At 36.5% G+C, this 24,494-nt stretch overlaps 2 protein-coding genes and 1 pseudogene across 2 annotated transcripts; 1 reads left to right on the forward strand and 2 right to left on the reverse strand.

Annotated features, from left to right (window-relative positions):
* Positions 7-6,957, forward strand: LOC109720324 (DUF21 domain-containing protein At4g14240-like). The gene is made up of 13 exons (XM_020247370.1): positions 7-180; positions 842-918; positions 1,329-1,412; positions 1,502-1,615; positions 2,069-2,155; positions 2,297-2,368; positions 3,227-3,294; positions 4,330-4,417; positions 4,492-4,565; positions 4,639-5,020; positions 5,533-5,579; positions 5,680-5,761; positions 6,227-6,957. Exons 1-13 carry the CDS (start codon positions 87-89, stop codon positions 6,347-6,349), a joined length of 1,392 nt encoding a protein of 463 aa, XP_020102959.1. The 5' UTR covers positions 7-86; the 3' UTR covers positions 6,350-6,957.
* Positions 7,376-12,667, reverse strand: LOC109719915. The gene is made up of 4 exons (XM_020246763.1): positions 12,285-12,667; positions 10,557-10,732; positions 9,397-9,620; positions 7,376-8,404 (listed from the first exon to the last, which is right to left on the reverse strand). The coding sequence occupies exons 1-4, from the start codon at positions 12,655-12,657 to the stop codon at positions 7,600-7,602; spliced, it is 1,578 nt and encodes a 525-aa protein (XP_020102352.1). The 5' UTR covers positions 12,658-12,667; the 3' UTR covers positions 7,376-7,599.
* On the reverse strand, positions 12,972-13,636 carry LOC109720049 (annotated as a pseudogene).

Consider the following 24,494-nt stretch of genomic DNA (forward strand, 5'->3'; position numbering starts at 1 on the left):
GGGCGGCGGAGGACATCCCGCTGGGGTCGGCGTGGTGGCTCGTGTACGCCGGGATATCGTGCGTGCTGGTGCTCTTCGCCGGCATCATGTCCGGTCTCACCCTCGGCCTCATGTCCCTCGGCCTCGTCGAGCTCGAGATCCTCCAGCGCAGCGGCTCCCCCACCGAGAAGACCCAGGCCGGTTCGTTCCCTTTCCTTTGTCCTTTTCTTTTCTTTGTTGTTGTTGTTGTTGTTGTTGTTGTTGATGATGCTGATGATGATGTTGTTGTTGATCTTAGTTTTTTTTTTTAATTTTTTTATATCGAATTGTCGATCTTAGTTTTCAGAATTTCATTCCTTTTTCTCCGATATCGAAGCCCAAGAAATGAAGGAAAAAGGGTAAAGATGGGAGAATTTTGGATTTGGAAGCACCGGGACTCGAAATCAGGACGACCAATCTAAGCGCCCCTTAGATTGGTGGCTTCTCCTCAAATTTTGGTCTGGGATGGGAGTGAATCTGCAGTAGTGTTGATCTGCGATCTGTTTGTTATTTTTACTATTAAGGAATTTCTGTTGCTCATAGTTTAAGTGTCTTCGCCTTCAAAAACGGTTTGATATGCTCGTGATCTGTACGGCCTGTGAATATGTCATATAATGATACAATTTTTCGCAGATCTTCTTTGTCTACTATTGCCATTTGATTTTTCGTAGTTTTTCGCGCTATGCGTTGAAGAGTTTATGGTAGCTGCTGGCTTCGAGGACTAATAACTGCCATTTTATCAAATTATCAAATTTAGCTGTAATGCTCTTTTGTTACGTGGTTTTCGTATCTTCACTTAACAGTTGATGTGCATTTCTTGCAGCTACCATTCTTCCGGTCGTTCAAAAGCAGCACCAATTGCTCGTAACTTTGTTGTTGTGTAATGCTGCTGCAATGGAGGTGTGGTTATGGTTGAGAATTTTATCGAGCATTTGCATATACTATTTGTGGATGCGAGCATCGATGAGAGAAGCATATTTCTCTATTGAAACTATAAAGCTCAAAACCCTTTTTGTATAGAGGTCCACAGCAAGAGAAGTTTATGAAATTTGATTTTGTAGTCTTCATGCTACGATTTCACACTTGCGCAAAACTAGTAATCTTGTGCATGTCAACAGATTCCAACTTAGCAACCAAAATTAGCCCCGAGTGAAAGAAGAGCAATTCATGTTTCATTTTCACGCATGCAACGTTGCTAGTCGTGTGCACATCAATCGATCACTAGTCTTTTTTGCAGTTTCCCAATTGTATCACGCTTATTAATTACTGCAGCTCTTGTTTCTGAAAGTTTAATTATTTTGCCAATGCAGGCGCTTCCTATCTTCCTTGATAAGATATTTCATCCTGTCGTTGCTGTTATCTTGTCTGTAACATTTGTTCTAGCTTTTGGAGAGGTATGATTTTCACTTTTCTTTGACCATGCATGCAACTCTGATGCCCGTTTATCTGATCTGATAATATCATTTCTACTTTGTTTGTTCAGGTTATCCCACAGGCCATATGTACAAGATATGGATTGGCTGTGGGTGCTAATTTTGTTTGGCTTGTGCGTATTTTGATGGTTGTATGCTGTCCTATAGCTTATCCTATTGGGAAGGTAAATTATTTTTCGAAGCAAAATATGCATCTCAGTTCCTTCATTTTGGAAAACATAGGAATCTTAGCAGCATGACATTATCGGCCAATAGTGGCTGCCTTTTTTTTCTCTCCTTTAAGCTCTATTTATCTTTCCCGTTGTCCTTAGATGGTAAAAGTTGACGAATTGAGGGGGTAAGTTGGGAGTCAGTTGATTTTCTCTACTTTTATACTGGGCATAGGCATAGAATTCATGACAATAATGTCCTCATCGTTTAGAAACATGTATTTAAAACTGGCTTGTGGTAGATAATGATTGGTTTTCCACTTGAACCCTTGGGATATAATTAATTATCGAAAGTCGCTTAACTCACCCTTTCAGAACAGCATGGTCTAGAAAGTTGTTAAATGTTCTTTTCTATTCTTGTAAGTGATGGTGGTGACTGAGGGGTTTCAATTGTTTATGCTTTTCCAGATTTTAGACTGGGCGCTTGGGCACAACGAATCTGCACTTTTTAGGCGAGCTCAACTAAAAGCTCTTGTTTCTATCCATGGCAAAGAGGTAAATCAATTGGTGGAAATTTGGTAATTTATTTTGTATCAATGCGTAGATTTCTTGCGTATCAAATATTGCAAGTTCTGTTGGAAAATTTCATCCTCTCTTTTTCGTGATTTGCTAAAAATATACTGCTTTAATTTTTAGGCTGGGAAGGGTGGGGAGCTTACCCATGACGAGACTACGATTATAAGTGGAGCATTAGATTTGACTGAAAAGGTATGCGGCGCAGTCAGATATTTCTGAAGTATGTTTAATTAAAATTGCCCTAATCCATTGAAGCATCTTCATATCTCTTTGCTAGGATTCTTTCTAGTAATGTAGTTGTTGCTATGCTCTATTTCTCTCTCTCTCTCTCTGAACTAATCTAGTTGAGTTAAATATAGTTATATGTTCAAATGCCAACCTAAAGGAGCCTTTACTCTTACCAATCACCTGGATATTCCTAGTCATGGAATCAGCATAAAACCTATTTGTCTGTTAAATGTTGCAGTTGACTAGTTCTAATTACTTAGAATGATGTCGGATGCAAGAAGCTACTTTGTGGGGCTAAAAGAAAAGTGATAGACTACTGGACATGCTTCATTGTTGGTGATCATACCTAGGATGGTTAGACTACTGGACTTTCTTCACCAAATACATTATGATGAAATGGAGTTTTGCAAATAGAAATAGAGGCGAAAAAAAAAAGCTATAATATGTTTCATTGAATCAGTTAGTTTCTATTTGTGCTTTGTTATAATGAATGTTGCTTTCTGTAGTTGTATATTACTTTCCAGTAAATATGTGCACTGGTGTCAAGTAACTCCATATCTTTATGACGGTTCAGTGTCACAATAATATGTGTACGATGCTTACCAAGGCCATACGGAACTATGTACTGTTAGCCTGTGATTGCTTTGTGCAAGGACGTCAGCCGTCTGTATTTAGTTTCATCTCCGAGTCGGTTTTTATGGAATGCATGGTTGTTTCAACATTTCATGAACTGTTATTTGTGTATGCTAGGTTTATATCATTGTTTAAGTTGTGAACTCGTAGCTACTAGTTCCTCTATTCTAAAGATTATCTCTTTTGCAGACTGCTGAAGAGGCTATGACCCCTATCGAGTCTACATTCTCATTAGATGTCGACTCAAAGTTAGACTGGTGAGCTTCATTGGCCATATCACTCAATGCTAAATTGCTAATTAGAAATTGTTGTAATTAATTTGGATAATTTATAGGCTAGACTTTACTTTTCTGTCGTTGTTCCTGCAATTGCTTAATATTCTCCGCATCATTTCTATTGGAGGATATTACTGATTTCAGTTGATGTTATGTTGCTGAAACCGTTTCCTTTATATTTAATGATAATTATGATAAAGTGTCGAGTAAAGACGCTTGGTATCTCTTTAGAAGGTTGTACAAAGAGGGGGTGTGGCCTCCTATCAAGGCAAAGCATAACCCTTGTAAATCTTCGTCTTGTGTACGGCACAATAAATGCTAGCATATAGTCTGGGAACCTTATACAAGATAGTCACAACGCTGATGTATGACGTCATGAATACTATCTATTCAACATTCTGTATGTAATTTTATAGGAATGCTAAGATGGTTGGACCTAAGAGATTTTGTTTTTCACATTTCTACATTGTGTAAGCTGTTATATAAATATCCAAAGAAAATGGGAAACATGTTGAAATTTCAAGGTCAAGGTAAAGCTTTAATTTGCATATAGGTCAAGGTAAAGCTTCAATTTGCATATAGCATGGCCTGTAGTTAGGGATAAATCAACATATAAACAGTTCTTACATAACTTTTATCTGTATGAACCATTCATGTTTAATATATACCATCCGCTGGCTTCTCGGTCTTTACTCTCTACAATATAAATGATGAAAAACACTTACTGAGTTACACAAATCTAGGAAATATTAGGACTTAGGGACATTGGTCTCCCAAGAAAGCAATATGGGGACTATGTGCATAATATAAGATCACTTGAGATTTGTATTAGTGTATGATACCCTTAGCCTATGTGGTAGCATCTTTCGCTGCGTCACAAAGCAAGTTTTGTCAAATTAACCTTTTTAATATAGCAAGTGTATTTAAATGAGTCTTCTTATTGTGCTTGATCAAATAAGGCATGAAAAAAAAATCAAGAAAGAATGACTTTATTCTACTGCTTTATTTCGATCCCAGGGAAGCAATTGGCAAGATTCTCGCGCGAGGCCACAGCCGCGTTCCTGTTTATTCAGGGAACCCTAAGAACATCATTGGACTTTTACTGGTAAGTATCGATTTATTATATTTGTTTATATTCTGTCATTCTTCTCATTTTTCGTTGTTCCTTTTTGCGTCCAGGTGAAGAGTCTTCTGACAGTTCGTGCTGAGACGGAGACGCCAGTCAGTGCTGTTTCTATAAGAAGAATTCCGAGGTTTCTACATAAGATAATTTTTATATTTACTTACTTTCATCGAAACAGGATACTCATATCTTGGTTACATCAGGGTCCCTGCAGATATGCCTTTGTATGATATACTGAACGAGTTTCAAAAAGGAAGCAGCCATATGGCTGCTGTTGTTAAGTCCAAGGCTAAAGCTAAAGTTGTGTCACCAGCTGCTGACGTAGAACAAGCCGAAGCAATCAACGGACCTTCCGGAGAGCCGGGATTGATGACTCCTTTGCTATCCAAAGAAGAGGAAAAGTCTGATAGTGTCGTTGTTGACATTGATAAGTGGCAAAACAAACAGGCTAACGGAAACAAACCAGTCCATGTACATAAGAATGATGCAGTGTCAAATGTGGTAGCTCGTTTATCAGAGGATATTGAAGATGGGGAGGTCATTGGCATCATCACCCTTGAGGATGTTTTTGAAGAACTCTTACAAGTAAGACGTAAAAGCTCCTCTTTCCTGACATGCTAAATTGCCAATTATGCTTACATCATCAGTTTGCAGGATATGGTAGAATTGCTTACGGCAAAGGCCTGTTTGGCTCATTTGGCACTCCTGCAGTAACTGCTGCTTGAGTTGAGCCATTCAAAGACACACTAGTAATTTTTTCACAAAAGAAAAAAAAAAAAAAAAAAAAAAACTCCTTTACAGCTTCTTACTACAGCAAAAGTAGAAACTTCAAAACGGAGTTTTAGCTGTTGGGGCCCAGAAACTTGTCATGCTTTACATCACTGCAAAAGCTCTGAATAATATGTTGGCCAAACATCGTGTATCTGGATATGTCTGCTCACGGGATTTCATAAGATGTTCCAGAACCAAGGGTAAACATGGCTGAAGAATGACCTCCAAGCCATTAATCGTGCCTCCTATAGCCTGAAGTTCTCTTTACGGAATATCTTTTAGAAGTAAGAAGTTTAAGATAATGACAAAAATCCTTCTTTATGCAGGAGGAGATAGTAGACGAAACGGATGAGTATGTTGATGTTCACAAAAGGTATACAATCATGTTTGTTTTCCCACGAGCCAATATCCCAGCAGCAAATATGACCTCTTAGCGCATGCACTGTGTTTAAAATATTGAGCTCTTCTTGCAGGATAAGAGTAGCTGCTGCTGCCGCCGCTTCCTCAGTCGCACGGGCTCCATCAGCTCGGAGGTTAACTGGTCAAAAAGGAACAGTAAGTGATTTGTTTAGCTTCGTCAGTCCTTTTTTCTTTTTAATGATTAAACCAGTAGGTCCATTGGCCCATAGGCACATCCCCCTCGGAATATCACCGGACCATCTGGATACCCTCCATATCTGTAGCCAGTTAGGCTAGAGCCACTAGACCCATTCAAACTTGTTTAGCTTCATCGCTCCTTTGTTACAATCGCCATTTAAATATTTCTCGACAAATATCAGAGCATCGATTTTGAATATTTTGAACTGATCCTAGATGTCATGCATTCATATAACTCTATTATTTTATGGAGTTATTATTGTACTTTTTGGATATTTGAATATGTACTAAATAGGATACAAGCAAAGTTATGTCCAGGAAAGGTCGTCTTAATATTTGAAATCTCAATTGAAATCTCAACTATAGTGCTTTGCAGGTTATAACTGTCGTAATTTTATTCTTTTGCCTTATTTGCCTACTCAGGGAGCTCAAAATCGGCAAGGGCAGCAGCCTACAGGAATCCTAAAGAAACCCACCGAAGGTGATTCGAACACGCCCAAACACCAAGTAAATGTTGTGGAACCTGCACAGGGAACCAAGAGATAGATATCATTTGTTGAAGGGGACTCGAGAAGTAACAAAGTAACAAGCAAGTTGCACAAATTCGCATGTTTTTGTGGGTGTTCTTATATTATTTTTGTAACCATATGAGGTAGATTCCGTAATGCGCCCTTTAATGTGAAGTGCCGCCAGTATTTTATAACTTCAACTGCTAGTAGAAGGCGTGAACTCCCATTTATATGTAGCATGCCTGGTCTTTTTGTAATATTCTGATTTCGGGGCGCTTTGTTTAGTGGTTGCTTTTAAATTTTTGTTATCATGGTTTGCACAGCAAATGGTGGTTTTGAAAGAGTTGCGGAACGTGTTTAAATTGTTGTCATCATGGTTTTGCATAGCAAACGGCGGCTTTGAAAAGAGGAATTGTCGAAACGGATCGAAGGGGACAAGCAGAATCAGTGGCATGAAATAGTGCAACCTGCTAATGAAGAGCTGAAGATGAAGAATGATAGATAGCTCTAAGATCTTGATTCATACCCTTTTTGGTGATTTATGTTTATGAAATTTATTGAGGACCTGTATGTAAAAGAATGAAATTGTCTGATGTAGGTTTAATTTTATCAAATTTCAAACTGTATGTGGCCATCGAGGATCAATTGTTTTATACTTAGCAATTTTTGTTAACTATCAAGCTTTTTGGAATTATATACATAGGTGTATAATTCTCGAGGGCACTATGCAAAAATGTCAATTAAACGCTAAAATGCGCTTTATAAGAAAAAATTGCTTCCAAAGACCCCGGAAATCTGAAATGCATTTTTCCGAAGTTCAAAATAAAGAAAAGTGAAAAAGAGAACTTTAATTTGCGCTGCTGTAGTTTTAGCACATCTTCCCACATTTTACAAATAAGAAATGGCAAAATATAGAAGCATTTCCTAACCTATAATTTATCTAGTTATTGTGTGACTAATAAAATGTATCATTTTATCGCCCAATATGCTGACAGATTCTGACAAATTGAAAATATGCAGCTAATAGAAGTTTACAGTTAAAAAAAAACTGCCAAGAAGCAAATCACTGCAAATAAACTATTGCTACAAAATAAATAACCAGATAAAGGTACAAAAAGAAGTATCTGATATTAAGATACTTAGTATATATCTAGCATTAAACAGCCACCTCCTTTTCCAATATTTCACATAAGGCAAGAAAAAAAAGGAAACAAAACCAAAGAAAAAAAAGAAAAAGAGGAAAGGTTTCACCACAAGCTGGATTCCTTCTAGCAGTTGATGCTTCAGCTAGTTGGCCGCTGGATTCTGGGCCTGAGAGACCAACTTCAGCTTCGAATACATGTCAGCGCAAGATCGGGCAAAGTCGGACAGTGCACGAAAGAGTTCCGGCAAGTGCGTCTTGAGTGTCGTCAGTGACTTCTCTCTAACTTGTTTGCACAGCTTATTATACGCCTCAACTTCATCGTCAAGTCGACTCTTCAGAGACTCCACCAAGAATTTCCTCTCTGATACAGGGTCTTTTGGATTCGTTCCCTCAGTTGCGCCGTCTCCCTCGGCTTCTTCACCTGACGCTGCCCTCCTATGCGAATACTTATAATACCAGTCCTCGAAAGCTCGAGATTTCTTCTGAAATTCCTTGCCCATTTCTTCGCACTTTTCCTTCTGCTTCATCTCATCCTGTTGGAGCTTCAGTATAGTGTCCATCACCGCTGCAAAGCTGAGAAGAGCGCTTTTCGCAAGCTCTTCTGGAAGCTTCTCGAGGTGGTCGTTCCATGCATGCAGGAGGGCTTGAATAGGGGGGCGTTGCATTCTCGGAGGTGACGATACCTTCTCTTTTAAGCTGCTTTCAATGGGTATAAGGTTCAGTTTCAGCCAGTTGTTAAGGGCTTGTATGTACTCCTTTTGGTGAGTGATGAGCTTATGGAACTGTGAATGCCACTCTTTTACGATGTCGTGTAGTTCGATCGTACGTTTGTGGTGTTGTTCGCTCATTTCCATTGGAGAGTCTGAGATGTCGAGGGCCTTGAGGTCTAGCACAATCTTCAGCTGACTTTCATGATGCAAGAACATCATTTCCCACATTTTGTCCATCCTGAAACAAGGAAGAAAAACCAATTCATCAATTTTCTCCTGTAAAATTTCATGACACCAGTATCTTTATTAAACCGTATAAACTAGAAACAAGGGAAAGCTGGTGCTTTTCAAGTGTTAATACTGGTCCGACTGCATCAAAGACAAATTTTAGAGCTACCGAAGGTCTATATATGATACTCAGAGTTATAAATTGCAAAATTAAGGTAAAGAATAAGATGTAAAATACATTTCAACATGATAGAGTGTTGCTGTCAGAATTTTACTGGCTAGGGTCATAAAAGCCAGCAAAAATTAACCAAGCTTGGCGGTTCCTTCATTTTAGTGCAACAGACAATTTTTCGTCTGTTCTAGCATGTCATCCTGCTGGCCCTGTTCTTATGCTTGTTTAAAACCCTTCTCATTTCCCAACAGCAACGCAATCTCCCATGGTCGAACCCGACGTCGTTCACGATTCCCACCCAACACCATTAGCGATTCCCCTTAACCGGAACATGCCATCATCTGCCATCGCGAGAATGATTGTGATGGACACATGCTCTTCGATAGTTCACCTATTAGCAAGTAGTAAGAAGCCAAAGCTTTTATAGCACATATTTACGAAGATCCAAGACGATCTTATCCTTGTCCAGACTTCTTGTGCAAAAATACATAGGTCAGAAAAGACAAAAGTAGCATATATGTATGTGTACGAGGATTCAAGAGTAAATCTTATCCTTGTTGGGCCTTTGTTGCAAAAAAAAAAAAAAAAAAAAAAAAAAAACGTCTTCAACTAAGGACCAACTTGATTCTTCTAACCTTTCGACAATAACTCTTTTAAAGGCCTATGGTGAAGTCAATTTCCTCATCAGATAATAATTCACATATCTAGAGATTCTGGTGCGGATTCTTTGGAGCAGTTTGTGAGTAAGATATTGGCCAGATTACGTTTGTACATTTTATTGCAAGTATGGGAAAGAAGAGAAAGAGCCAAGGATGGGTGAATAGACGTACTCATCAACAAGGTCAACTAGTCTTGGGTATAGCTGATTATCGCGCAGATGTTGAATTTCTGACACTGTTGAATCCATCGATTGCATATCAACTATGTATCTCGTATGCAAATGACTGACGGCTGCTTTAGTTCTTTCCAGTGTCTCAGTAGGCGCACCCCGTTTTTTTTGTTTGTTCAATAAAGCAACCTTCCTTTGATACTCAATTTTCATAAGCTCACCTGTCTGCACTTCAAGGTGAAGATAAGATTAGAGTCAGGACACCAAGAACAGCAGTGTGATACTAAAATAAGCAAGGAAACGTTTGGCAACGGATTTTAAATCCACTATGACCATAAGAACAACAGTTTCCAAATACATGTTAGTATGTCTATAGGCAGCAGCATGACCGTTCATGCAAACTGCTCACAATGCACTATTTAATATATCAGACTAATCCAAAGATCACAAAGAGAACTAATAAGGATGGGTCAATCATAAAGACAAAAATTCATATTCCATTGCAAAAGTAGTGGACAAAATGTTTGATGCCCAATAGCCTCACCAGGGATTATGATGGGGAATATAAAGACTTTGTATTCTAGTACTAATAATCAGGATTAAGCATTTTTGGCTAGTGGTTTGAACCCAACAAGTCATTAATGCCTGTAGGCTAGGTGGTTACATTTGGCACTACCAAATTGCCAGATGGAAGTGTGAGGTGGGTCTCATATCACCCAGTGATTCCGAATATGCATGTGGATTGGGCCTGATGAGGACATTAGGGCTTAAATTGGGGAAGCATATGACAACTAATAGTTCCATTGAGGGTTATAATTGGGTAAATAAGTACTTAATACTCAAACACTAATAATTAAAACTAAACATTTTGGGCAGGTGGTTTGGACCCAACAAGTTATTAGTGTTAGTAGACTGGATTATTATAAATAGCCCTAAAAGCAGCCAATCTGGCATGTGTTATTGCATATGCAGAGTCCGATGAACTAACACGTGAGCGCCCCCAAGTATGCTAAATCAGCAAACTTTTCATTATTGCAGTCTGCAAATTGCTATCAAAATTAGATATAAGCCGCTTTCCATCTTCGAACTGACAACCACTGAAAGAAAGACAGCAAATCACACTGTACTTTACAAAATCAAAGCAAAAGATGAATGATTTACCTTTACTTCCTCATATAACTTTTTCTCCCAAGCTAACATCTTATCTAATACCGTCGCATGAGTTTCTCCTTCATCATTATCAAAGTCATCCTTCCCATCATCAGCATTAGACATGCCTTTAAATGACCTATTCCACGTAATGACTTTCATTACTCTTGCGGAGTGATCAATGTGCCCTACAAGACAGAGCACGTGTAAAGACAGCGTAAAAAATATGCCGAGGGCCAATAAATAACAAAAAAAAGCAATGGACCAAAGAAAATTTAGTACTCAATAGACTGCAATACGTCTCAAACCACAACATGCCAATCTGCTAATAGTCAGCTCAAATGACAAAAAAACATGGGTTAATTTCATACAGGTCCCTGCAAACATGGTGAATAGCAAATATATCCCTGCAAAGTTCAACTTTCATAAGTTATCCCTGAAAAAGTCCTAATGTATTCAGATATGTCCCTGCCGTTAATCTCCGTTAGAGAATCTAGTTAACCACAGTTAAAATACTTAACCATAGTCAGTTAATAAGGTAAAATGACATTTTTACCCTTCTTCCTCTTCCTCTCCCTCTCCTGCTTTTTCTTCTTCTTCCTCTTCCTCTCTTGCTTCTTCTTCTTCCTCTTCTTCTTCGTATCCTCATTTTCCTCTTTTTTCCCTCCTTCATCTTCTTCTTTGTCGTCGTCGTCGATGATCCGATCGTCGTCGATGATCCGATCGTCGTCGCCGTCGTGGTGCCCGTGTGGGCCGTCGTCACAGGCGCCTCCGACGGCATCGACTGTGCTGTGACCCCGACAAGCTCCGCAACCCCGTTGGCTGCAACCCCAACAAGCTCTGTAAGGTCGCCGTCGCCGCCGTCGCCGCCGTCCGCTCCCACAGCCAGAAGTGGAAGAGGAAGAGAAAGAGGGCAAAATTGTCATTTCACATTTCTGATGTTAAAAAATTAACAGTTTTCTAACTGATCCTGACCAGAGGGACATATCTAAATACATTAAGACTTTTGTAGGAATAACTTATGAAAGTTGAACTTTGTAGGGATATATCTACTATTCACTATGTTTGCAAGGATCTGTATGAAATTAACCCAAAAAAGAGGATACATAAATGTAATATCTGGATATCTGGATAAACAGAGGTGAAGGTAAGAAGGGGTAGGGGGTTTGGGGTGGGAAGAAATCAAAGTGGCTTTAAGGAAGAATATGCTATTGAGCTATCAAAACAACTCATCCCTAAATCAAAGGTGATACAATGAACGTGCTAGACTCAAACAAAAGAAAAGAGCTCAGGCAGAGGCATCAAAGCATCTGGTTTTTGAGAGATTGTGAGTAGCAGAATATATACCTTTGTGCCTCTAAAAAGGTAATGGAAACACTTGTCCAAGATGAATATAGGAGGACTCAAAAAACATATATGAAATGTCACAACATGAATCTAATACAACTATGAAAGAATAAAATAAATGTATAGCAATCACATGATAAACAATAATTCAGCACTCCAGATCAAACTACCCACGTAATAGCCCATAAATCAATACAAGGGATATCGACACCTCGTGAAAAGGTTTCAGAATTTAAGAACAACCACGACATTACATTTGTCGCAAATGGCACGGTGAAATGAAGAAAACGTTAAAATTTGCGGTGGTCGATTCTTAGCATTCAACAAAGTTAACATTCTAGAGAAAAAGTAAGTATGAGCTAATGAAGGAGCAGGAAAAGTTGCATCTTATACCTCTACCGTCGACAAAATTAGAGTGATAGTGCATCCGAGTCGCCTCCAACTTTTTTGAAACCTCGTGAGTGCTCTCGGACGCCTTGAGGAAGTGCTCGTCGAGATCCGTGAAGACCTGCAAGAGATTCACACTCCGCTCCGCCTCCGCTGCAGAGGCCGTTTTCCCCCTCGTGGCACCGTCGAACGGCGGCGCCGAGGCCGTGTGCTGGTGGTGGCGGCGGTGGAGTTGCACGGCACCTCCCGGCTTCGGCTTCTGCTTCTGCTGCTGATTCCTCCCGGCCGGATTCGGCGGCAGCGGCGGGAGCGGATCGAGCGGCGCCGCGGCCGACGGCTTCTCCGGCGTCCTCGGCTCGCTCGAATCGTCCGTCCGCATTGGGCGGGGGGCGGGGCGGGCGGGGGGGAGGGGGAGGGGGGTGGCGAATTTCTCGTCCTGGTGCTCCGCGTCCCGCTCGGGGCGGATCTCGTCGTCCGCCGCGGCCGCGCATGGACTCGTCATGGCGAAGAAGTGTCCCACGTGTCCATCCCCCGGGACTCCGGCATCGGCGGCGGCGGGCGCGGCGTGGCCGTCTTCTCCGGCGCCGGCGCCGGATCCGGCCGGCGGCCGCGGAGGCGGCCCGCTCCTTAGGGCGTATCTGGGGCGCTTCGTCCCGCTCCTCCTCCTCCTCCTCCTCCTCGTCCTCGTCCGTTCTAGGATGGGGCGGGGGAAGGCGGGAGGGGGCATGCTGATGGAGCGGTGGATCTTGGGAGGGGAGGGGAGAAGTCGGGGAGGGGTGGGGGAGGGGAGGAGCGATTCCATGGCGGCGGAGGAGGAAGGGTTAGGGTTCGGCGGCGCTGCGGCGTCGGCGGGGTTTTGTGGGGTTGCGTCGGAGGGTGAGGAGGGGAATGGGAATGGTCCTGGTGGTGGTGGTGGGCGAACTCGGAGAGGGAGGCGCCGGTGTTCTTGACGCGACGGCGTAGGCGGAGTGGCCGGCGGCGAAGGCGCTGCGGGCGGAGACCGCCGACCGCATCCACTGCCGCCGCTCCTTGCACCTCGCCACCGCCTCCTCGTTCTCTATCCTCGACTGCGCACACCCCATCCTCTCCCCTCTCTCTCTCTCTCTCTCTCTCTCTCTCTCTTGATTTTAAGAGCTTTTGCTTTTTTTTTTATTATCAGGGATGGCGAAGACGAAGAAGAAGAAGAGGATGGAGCATTCTTTTTTTTTTTCTGTTTTTTCAGATCGGGCTGCCGGGCGACGGAAGAAGGAAGGATGGGCGCGCACGCACGGGACCCGAGGAGGAAATGCAGGCGGCACAGGACGGATCTGTGTTTGTGGGGTGTGGGGTGTTGGGGTAGCGGGCAGCCTGCGTGCACTCTGAACTCTGAAACGCGGCTGACAGACCAGCAGCAGCAGCAGCGTGCTCGCTAGCAGTGCTTTCGTTTGGACGCTTGCCGCCTCGGAAGGCGGAAGCACGGCTTTAAAAAAGTTTTAAAAAGAAATTTTATGATAATATAATTTGATAAAAATAAAATTATAATTAATTATAAATAAAATTGTAATAAAAAATTCGAAAAGAGAGCGGTAAGGTGGACGCGCGGAACGGCGGGCACAGTTCTCAACGACACTGCTTGATTCGACACGTCCTCCATCCATCCATCCATCCACACCGCACGGCGCGAATCATAAAACAGCATCGAACAAAATTTATTGATTCTTATATAGGAATCTCATCTTTATTATTAATTTATGTAATCACGGTTTAAAATTTTCTCTTACAAATTTCTTTCTCTCCTATTCTTTCATCATTCTTTTTTTTTTTAACAATTTTTTTTTTCATTCCGATTTTTATTTTAATAATAAACTTTTTTTTTTTTAGATAATTTATTATTTTATTATTCATTATAATGTAATTTAATTCTATTTCGTATTTTGATACCAATCATTAACTAAATATTCTTAGATTAAGTGATTTAATTATAGATGTCATATTTCTGTACTTGCATGCGTCCTGACCTGGATCAAAAATTTCTGCCAATTTATGTCATAATAACTGATCGTTTGGTGACCTTATTTTATAGTGCAACCGAATAATCAGTTGCTTTTGTGAATATAAAATGGTAACAATTTGTCTCATCTGGACAAGCTTTGCGAGAGGTCTAGGGAAGCAGATGTTGGCTCACCAAACTCCAACCATGCATCACAGATTCACAGTTAAAGCCTTATTCACAGGGGCTTTGCTGTAGAGAAAGAAAGATATATTATTGTTGATTGGTTTAAGTCCCCTTTTTTTTAGTATTTTTTGCGTACAGATCTTTTCCTACAAAATTTAACTTTTATAAATTATCTCTATAAAAATCCTAATGTATTCAGATATGTTAATATTCTTTAGAGAAATCTAGTTAACCACGATTAAAATACTTAACCATAATCAGTTAATAAGATAAAATAATATTTTTACCCTTCTTCCTCTTCCTCATCCCCTTCCTCTTCTTCCTCCTCTTCCTCTTTCTCTCCTGCTTCTTCTTCTTCCTCTTCTTCTCCGTATCCTTATTTTCCTCCTTTTCTCCTTCTTTTTCTTCTTTGTCGTCGTCGTCGTCGTCATCGATGATCCAATCGCCGTCCCCGTCGTGTGCCCGCGTGGGCCGTCGTCACAGGCGCCTCCAACGGCATCGGCCGCGCCTTTGCCTTCCGCCTCTTCCTAGTCTTCGTTGGCCACAACCTCGACAAGTTCCGCAAGGTCGCCGTCGCCGCCGCCGTGTGCTCCCACGGCTTGAAGAGGAAAAGGAAGAGAAAGAAGGCAAGGACAAAATTGTTATTTTACAATTCTACTGTTAAAAAATTAATAGTTCTCGAACGAATCCTAAACAGAGGGACATATCTGTATATATTAGGATTTTTGCAGAAATAACTTATGAAAGTTGAATTTTGAAAGAATATGTCTATTATTCACCATATTTGCGGAAACTTATAAAAAATTAACCCTTTGTTTGATAAAAAAGAGTTATAAAGATTGGATTACTTCTTGTCTAAAAGTCTTCTCAAAAACCATACCGCTAATATGTTTAAAATTTTAAATTTAGAATTTCGAATATCAACTATCAAATTCTTAGCCACTCAGGAACTCACCACTAGCCCTTAATCAACAGTGTTAGGTATAGTAGATTGGCTACAGTTGTATGGGCCTTGCAAAATTAGTGATTTAGTTGGGGAGCATGTTGTATATGCTACTTAGAGAATGTGTGGTTGCTTAAAAATCATTAAAACAAATAATAGTAATAATAATTTCATGGAAAATATATTTTTTCATACTTTTTTAGATAAAAAAATCAGTCTAAAAATTTCAGAAAATTTTTTTTCTGAAAATCAAACAGATAAAAAAGTTTTTTATCTAAAAAATTATTTAAAAAAAAGAAATTGTATAGCGAACCAACACCCCCATTAGCAAAAATTTCTTACAATATATGGTTTGTAGAAAAAGAAAGCATCTTTTCAGTTTAGGTCTCTTCACTAGGGTGTGTTTGGATCCCTGTAAAATTCCTCCGAAAAAAATTTTCGGTTGAAATTTTTTTTTTCATGTTTAGTTGTCCGTAAAATTTTGTTTGGAAAAGTTATTTTACAGATTTTGAAAAAAAATTGAGTTTTCATTTTCCGCATGCCGTCCACAGAAAACAAAAACAAAGATGGAAAAGTGCGGCATTGAGCACGGAGGGTAGCAGCGTACATGCACGGTCCACGAGGCAGCTTCGGTCTCGTGGACCGCATGAGAGGGAGGTCCACGGTAGACCTCCCTCTCATTATATATATATATATATATAAAATATTTTATTTATAAATTTATAANTATATATATATAATATTTTATTTATAAATTTATAATTATTTATTAATATTTTTAAATATATAACTCTTATATATTATGTAATATATTTATTATAATTTTAAATATATTTAATCTATATATAAAAATTATAATAATAATATATATAGTATATTAATTATTATATAATAATAATATATATAATAAAAAAATATTAAATAGTTTTTTTTTTTCTTTCAATCAAACAACCACCATGGAAAACTATTTTCTTTTTCTACAAACCAAATACTAAACTACGTAAAACTTTTTTTCCACTAAATTTTTTTTTTTGCAGTTTTACGTCAAACCAAATAGTCCCTAAGGTACCGTTTGGTTCGGGTATAAGCAAAAACTAGCTATTACAGGGATAGGTACAAGTATGGAGATAAAGAACAACTTTAGATAGTTTTATATAGAAAATTGAGGTATTGGTGGGGATAACCGAGAACTACTATTTTTAAGTAAAAAATTAGCGTTAGGGTATAAAAGGGGGATAAGGTCTATTTCTATCCCTATCTCCTAACTAAACGCTGCCTAAAGGAGTAAGGGTGTGTTTGATTACCCTAAAAAAAATATTTCGAGCTTGTCTAGCGTTGATTTGACGTAAAAAAAAAATTTGAAAAAATTATTTTACGGATTCTAAGGAAAATCGCGTCTCAGGCTCTTTCTTGCATCGGGTCCACGAGCTCATGTAAGAGCTCGTGGACCGCGTGAGTGGTCCACACTGTTATATATATATAAGAGAGAGGGATAATTATTATATATATTTTATAATTTTTATAAATATATATTTTTTTATTATATAATATTGTATACATACTATAACATAATTTATCAATTTATCATATAATAAAATATTTTAATATATTTAATTTATAAATATAAATTCTAATAATAAATATATTATTATATATAAATAATATATAATATATAATAAAAAATGTTAAAAAAAAATTTCTTTCGACCAAACAAAAAAATTATTTTTTTTCTCTACAAGTCAAACACTAAACGACGTAAAAAAAATTTTCTACTAAAAATTTTTTTTCATCAAAATTTTTTTTTCAATAATTTTACGTGAAATCAAACACACCATACAAAGTATTCAATTTTCATTTTCCTGAAAAAAAAATTAAAACAGTAAGAATTATTGGCCCCTGTATGGGTGTTTTTGGGTAAGAGTAATAGTACAGGTACTCCACTGACTAGACCACTACTTTTATATTGTACCTCTTATGGGTAAAACAATTTGAAATTGAGACCCAATCCTTATTATAGAGAGAATAAGGAAATGAGAATGCCCTACCACTTTCCATTTGTTTTTGTTGGCTTTAAGGCCAACATCCTATTCTATTATGTGACGATCAGATTGATTTGAGTCACGTTCGAAATAATAAAAGATCAAATTGTACTAAGTTATATTCAAAATAGTATGAGGTCAGCTGATTGAGTCACAATCGAAACTTATAAAAGTACTATGTCTGTAAGCTTTAAGTGGAATTGTTGGGTTGTATGCAGGTATAACAATATTATAGTTATAGTATATGAAAATTTAAATCTGTTTAGTTCAATGCGTTTAAATTCAATTACAATAGTTGTAACTGCATGAGGCCTAATTGCAGTGGTTGGAACAACGTCTAATTTTACTGCAGTTCCAACTATAGTAGTTAGATAGGAAACTTTTAAACAAAAAAAAGCATACCTCACTAATTATTTTTTAAATAAAAAATATCTCCACATTGGAGGTAATCATTAGTACATATATAAAATGATAAAATTTTACAAATACATTTCAGTTTAAAATTTTAGTTTAATGTGTTTAAATTCAATAACTACGTCTAATTTTAGCTTGTTATGTTTAATTTCATTGGCTACGGTTGGAATTCCACGAAGCCCAACTGCAGTAATTAGGGCTATATCCAATTTTGCCGAAGTTCCAACTATCGTAGTTGGAAAGAATAAGTTTAAATAAAAGATAAACCTACATATATATAAAGTAAAAAATTTTTACAAATACACTTCTTAACTATATGTATCTAATAATTACAAAAAATCTCTACTGCATCCAACCAAACAAGATATATATAATTATAATTGTTATCACTAACTGTATGCATTTTCATCTACATTATATATTTAATTACATCCAAACAAACAGCCTCTTAATGAATTCACTCTTTACTCTTTTTCATAAAATAGCAATACATGGATGCGAAATTAGAAAATGTTTCATTCAACAACCACTATACTTTCGAGTGTTATTCAAAAGATCGTGATTTAAAATCCCACTTTTTAAAAAAAATTAAAAAAAAACTCATATTGTTACACCATAATGTTTAAAAAAATTAAACCATAATGTTAAAAGAAAAAAGAAAAAAATATTATTGGTGAGCAAAAATCAAAACTATTAGGTGTTCTCATATACTTTAGACTTTAACCATAATAATGCTGGGGAAGTGATGTAGTCAAAGCAATTTCTTTCACTATTTTAAGAATACAAAAAATTCTAAATTTTTTAGTAGATACATGTAACTATTCTGAAAATTTAAAAGTAACTCTATCAATATCAATGATTCAAATTTCTCTTTTTCTTTTTTTTTGGGGGGCATCAAAATTCTAATTTCCTTCTCATTTCTTTTTCCAACTTGGGATAATCTCAAAGTATGATTGCACATGACAATTTAGTACTCAAATTTTATTTGTTGCAATTTTTGGCTCGAACTTTCAGAATTATTGTAATTAAGTTTCACAATCTAGTTTAGTTGGCTAAATTTTAAAATATCGTTGATGTAAAAGTGATGTGGCATTTTAATTATTGACGCATCATCAATTATAATATTACTAAAACCAAAAATTACCATAATTCTAAAAGTTAAAACCAAAAATTATAATAAATTACAGTTTGAGAACTAAAGTATTACCGGCCTCAACGTTCGAGGACCAAATGTGTAATTTACCCTTCCAACTTCGATGCATAAAGACTGACCGTCCCCAGAGCAAGTGACATTTCCAGCTAAGTTTATTTCTAAATAAAATAAACAAAGCAGATAGCGTGCTATCCTATATCTCTCTCTCTCTCTCAAAAAAAAAAAAAAAAAAAAAACTTCGATTCATAAAGCTCGAATCTCCAGATAATCTAACCGCTGCTTGAGTTGAGTTTACAAATAGTGAATTAGACCATCTCGCCGTGGAAAGGCTCTTCATGCAATAATTGGTCGTGTCCACTGGCACGGGCTGTATCCGAGAAAACACGAGTTGGGCTCGATTCTTCAACTTTAGTTGAACCAACCTACCCACCATTTTTTTTTTTATATTAATCTGGCCCATCTTATCAATTTTGGACCAAGCTGGGGCCTAAAATCTATTTATATTATTATTATTAATTATTATTATTAACTACATTAAAGGAGGGTTTGGGGGGACCTTAGAGTGACACGTGTCCCCCCAACCCTCCTCTTCTCTCTCCTTCTACACACACACATATATAATACAAAATTTAAAATTTTGATATTTTTAAATTTTAAAGTTTTAAATTTTAAATTTAATATTTTATATTTTAAATTATAATATTTATTTCCAAATTTTAAACTTTTCATAAATTTAAATTTTAAATTATTTTTATANAAATTATAATATTTATTTCCAAATTTTAAACTTTTCATAAATTTAAATTTTAAATTATTTTTATATAACTTTTTATTTAATTAATAATTAGACTTATAAAACTATATAAAAATATTAAAAAATATATAATTTATTATAAAAATAATTTTATATCCGCAGTATCGCGCGGGGAATTCACTAGTGTTACATTATTCATGGGACTTTCCCTGAAGGAAAAAATGTATAGAGACCCCCTAAACATCAGTATTTTGCAAACAGATATCTAGACTTTTAATTTTGACACTTCAAATTCGGAACTTTATCAAATAGTTCATTGAGCTCCAGGAACTTTGTTTAATGAACGCGGTCTATTAAACTGCTAAATATTTTAAATGCTAAAATTAAATGTTCAAGAAGTTTATTTATAAAATTACTAAAGTTCAGGGGGTACTTATACCTTCTTTTTCTTTTTTTTTTTTTACTTTCATTAATTTCCACATGCTTGCTCATGTACTTTCTCCACAGCAGTCAACATGTGAGATAACAAAATAAAAATTAATTCATAAAAATAAGAGATCTAAGCACATGTGTTGATTCCACCTGCATGTGTTTAGTGCTCCTCTCTCAATGGGGAAAGCATTGGGAGACATCAACACAACCAAGAGCCTAATCCTACTCTAATTGGGGAATTATTTATCTTTTACTAGTGTTCAGTGTTGTTTGATTTGAGTCTTTTTGTTTTTTCTTATGTTTGTTTTTTTCTTTTTTGGGTTTCACCATTAATTGTTTATATTTGTGAAACTGTGGTCCATTAGATTCACACCATGTGGCATTTTAATTTTTTATTAAAAATTTAAAATATAAATGAGTTTTTAAAAGGAAGCAAACAGGTGGTCCATTAATGTAACAGTGTTTTCCTTTTTTTATACTGTAATTTTTTTTTAAAGTTGTCCTTAAAAGTAAAGTGACATAACTAGTTGCAGTAGTTATGTCGCGTTATCTATAATTTTTAAAAATATATACAATAAACATATTTTTTTTAAAATTATGATGAGACGAGTGAATCAAAAGACAATAATATATACCGGTGCATTTTAGCTTTTTTCCTCTTTTAATAAGGATGTCTTTTTGGTAAAAATGTATGGAGACCCCCTAGTTATATGTCATTCTAAACTGAACCCTCAAACCTCCATTTTTTGTATTTACGCCCTTGTATCTTCTAAGTTTTTATTAAAATTGTTTTATTTATTTAAATTAAAAATTTTACTAAGTTAAGGGCTCAATTAGCTATTACCAGTTAATTAATCCAGTTTCATTAATTAGAAAGTGATTAAGACTATTTAAGTTGGTAAAGTCCTCCGGTATTTCCGTTATAATCGATTAATTTTCAAAAAAAAAGAGTCTAAAGAGTGTCAATCCAAAATAAATAGTTTAAGCTACTAAAGAAGAGTTCAGTTGAGATACTATCGATAGTACAAAGGGTTTGGTGCTATCGAGTATTCCACCGTTGGATTTAATCATTTTATTATTTTTACCCGTTAGATTATACTATTCAACCAACCACCCACTCAATTCTAGGGGGGCCCATATTATCTTAACCGCATATTTCTCGATCCAATGGCTAAAAAACTAATAGCACCAATAACTTAGTGCTATTGATAGTATTCCAGCCTAGTTCACCAAAAGAATGTGTCTTAATATTCATATATATATTAATCGAAACTTTTTTTTTCATCGAGATTTTTTTTTAAGAGGTACGTAGAATAATTAAATAGGATAAATAAAATAAAATAAAAAGCGTGACGAGACTCAAATATAGTATCTTTTATTCTAATAATATATATATTAAAGGGAACATCAATTTATATGTTTTTAATATTTACATTTTTACTTGTCCCATTGTACTTTGGAACATGCTCTTTCCATTAAAATGTTCTCTTAATTTCCATAAATAAACAAGGCTAAATTTTTCTACTTTGGAACCTATGCAATACACTCCATAACGCGACACGTATTCCTCACACTTCGGAGGATTCCCTTCTACATGTGGAAACAAAAATAAATGACGTAGCATAGGTAATGTATGGGAATTTTATCCAATATTTTATACATGGGACCCTCTTTTTGGTTTCGATATTACCACCTCCTAGTTAAATGTTACTTTTATTTTTTTTTTTTAATTATTTTTTAACTTTTTATTGTGTTTGTAGGTTTTAAACCTGCGACCCCTTTTAAATTTAGAAGACTATTGCAGAGAGTGAGAATGCATGAAGCATGATAAAAAAAATATTACCGACCGTTCCTAGAGCAAGTGGCAAAGAGCTTGGTGGTTGGTATCCGAGACCCAAGTTCGAATTCTAGTTGATTCACATTTCTAGCTAAATTTATTTCTAAATGAAATAAACGAAGCGGGTAGCGTGCTACCTATCTCTCAAAAAAAAAAAATGATAGAAAAAATATTTTGTTTGTTCCTGAGAAAATATCACGTTGTGTATGTTGCAATGAATCAATTCTATTGTTTTATTTTTTTGATGAGCAATATAATATATACTTGATTCATGTTAATGTTTAAGATATTATAATTATCAATAAATTTATAATACTTTTCTCATAAATGCAGATCAAAATATAATTTTTAACTATATATTTTTAAATAGAGGCAGTTGAAACCTCCCCTACTTATTGTTCCTATATAAAAATATTTGTAGAGACAGTTTACACCATCTTTACAGATTAATATTTGTACAGACAGTTCAAATCGTCACCCATTTAGGACTATTTCCGTCCTAGCACGCTTAACTCTCTTAACCTCTTGGACTTAGCCACCATCCAAAATACATAAACCAGGTTAAGAGTTTTTGTGCTATTATATCCTATATATGAAACTATATGAGTTCTCACAGTTTCTACACCAAAGATACAAACTATATCCTTCGAAAGCGTTCTTCGAAAGAGGGACGACACCGGTACCTGAGCGAGGCAGTAGATAGCAATCATAGAGAAAGATACCACCATGCCAACATCACTCGCCTCCGATATCGAATGGTGAACTGCTTATTCTATGGATTTGAGCTAGAAAGCTCCCACTCGGTAGATTCAAACAGACCACAGCAATCTAGCAATCACCCCCGTTCTTGTCGTGAGCACACCGTAGTCCATTCACCTCACTGTTGGTGAAAACTCAAAAATTTAAAGTTTGAATTTTATTCTATTTGAATTTTGAATTATCATTTAATATTCATTGATATTTATTATCTTATTTATTTATTTATTTAATTTCTTAGTGAGAAAGGAACTAACGGGATATTTCCGTTCCGTTTCTTGTGCCAAAAGGAACTCGTTCCGTTGTGCGGTTCCGCTTCTTTCTCGTAAGAAAAAGAGCGTGAATTCTCTTTCCCTTTCTTTGATACTTTGATCTCCTTTTTTCCTTCTCATTGAAAAATGAGATTTAGATAATTTTGTTAATCTTATCTTTTATTATTTGAATATTCTTCTTATCTACTGGGTGTTGAGAATCTCCGTCAACCTCCTTCACGATCGTGCTCGCAGAATGAGGAATTCCGGTCGTACCTTGGGGTGTTATTTCCGATTAATCCCGCACTTAAGGACGGGAATACGCCTTAGGGCAGTGCCTGGCACGCTTCCGGATAAGATCATATCTTTATTGGAATATTTGCGTCATCTGTAAGTTTGATTTATTTATTGTTATCACAAAATTAGTTAGATTTTAATCACAATCATATTCCTATGCGATCTTTGTTCCAACACTCACACACTCTTAGCTCCCTTTAGTTGTCCTCGCAATAGTAGAATTTCTTTCTAGTAAGGGGTTGGAACAAACCGAGAAATGTGACAAGCGAAGTCAAGCTATAGAAATAAGCTTCTTCTGGTTTAGCAATACGAACGAGTCCAAACTCATCAACAAAACCTAAATATTATCTAAAGTATTTAAAATATATTTTAGAAACTAAAGTTGCACCATTTGGGTATCCTATTCATTTACATAAAACATAGAAAAGAATAAACGGATTATGTATGATTTGAGCATAAACCTTATGCTCATCCAAGATGTAGAGCAACACTGAACACATTATGCATGAAAAAAGCCCTTAGTTATGTGGTTAGAATATATAGTTTAAGAGATCTTATGATAAGCTCATTTAAACCTCCTAATTAATTAACTTTTTTCAAAATTTTCTTTTAGAAAACAGTTTTCCACATTACTCTAGTCAAGTGTATCATTGTGCATGGTTATCTATCCACAAAAGATAGTAAATTCCTGATGTATCAATATCTTTATTTTTCTACTATTATTAATTTTTAAGAGAACTGAGACTTTAATTTGCTCCTTAATTACCTCGTATAATAAAGTTCTCCCAACTAGGATTCAAACCCAATAAATGATTTCAAGTTTCGACCACATGATCCAATTTGTGTACAACTTCAAAGTGACAACTAGCGTGAAAGTAACCATTTCCAATTGTTTTACTTTCGTTTAATTTTCCGAGTTTTTGTTTCTTGTAAGATTATATATAAATTTTTTATTTTCATAGAGACAATGCCGATGTCACGTTATTTTTCGGTGCTTCGGTGTTTCAACCGAAATATTTAAACCTTTTTCTTAAACTAAATCATGCCAACACTACATTATGAAGAAACCAATCTCACGTTGATGACTCCAAATTCAACCTAATCAATACCTTAATGAAGGAGCTAGATTAGATAATTAGTACTTAGTCCACAATTTATTTTATTTAGTACATATTATCTATTGTA

The sequence above is a fragment of the Ananas comosus genome, linkage group 14 (assembly GCF_001540865.1).
Source record: "Ananas comosus cultivar F153 linkage group 14, ASM154086v1, whole genome shotgun sequence".
Lineage (NCBI taxonomy): Eukaryota > Viridiplantae > Streptophyta > Magnoliopsida > Poales > Bromeliaceae > Ananas > Ananas comosus.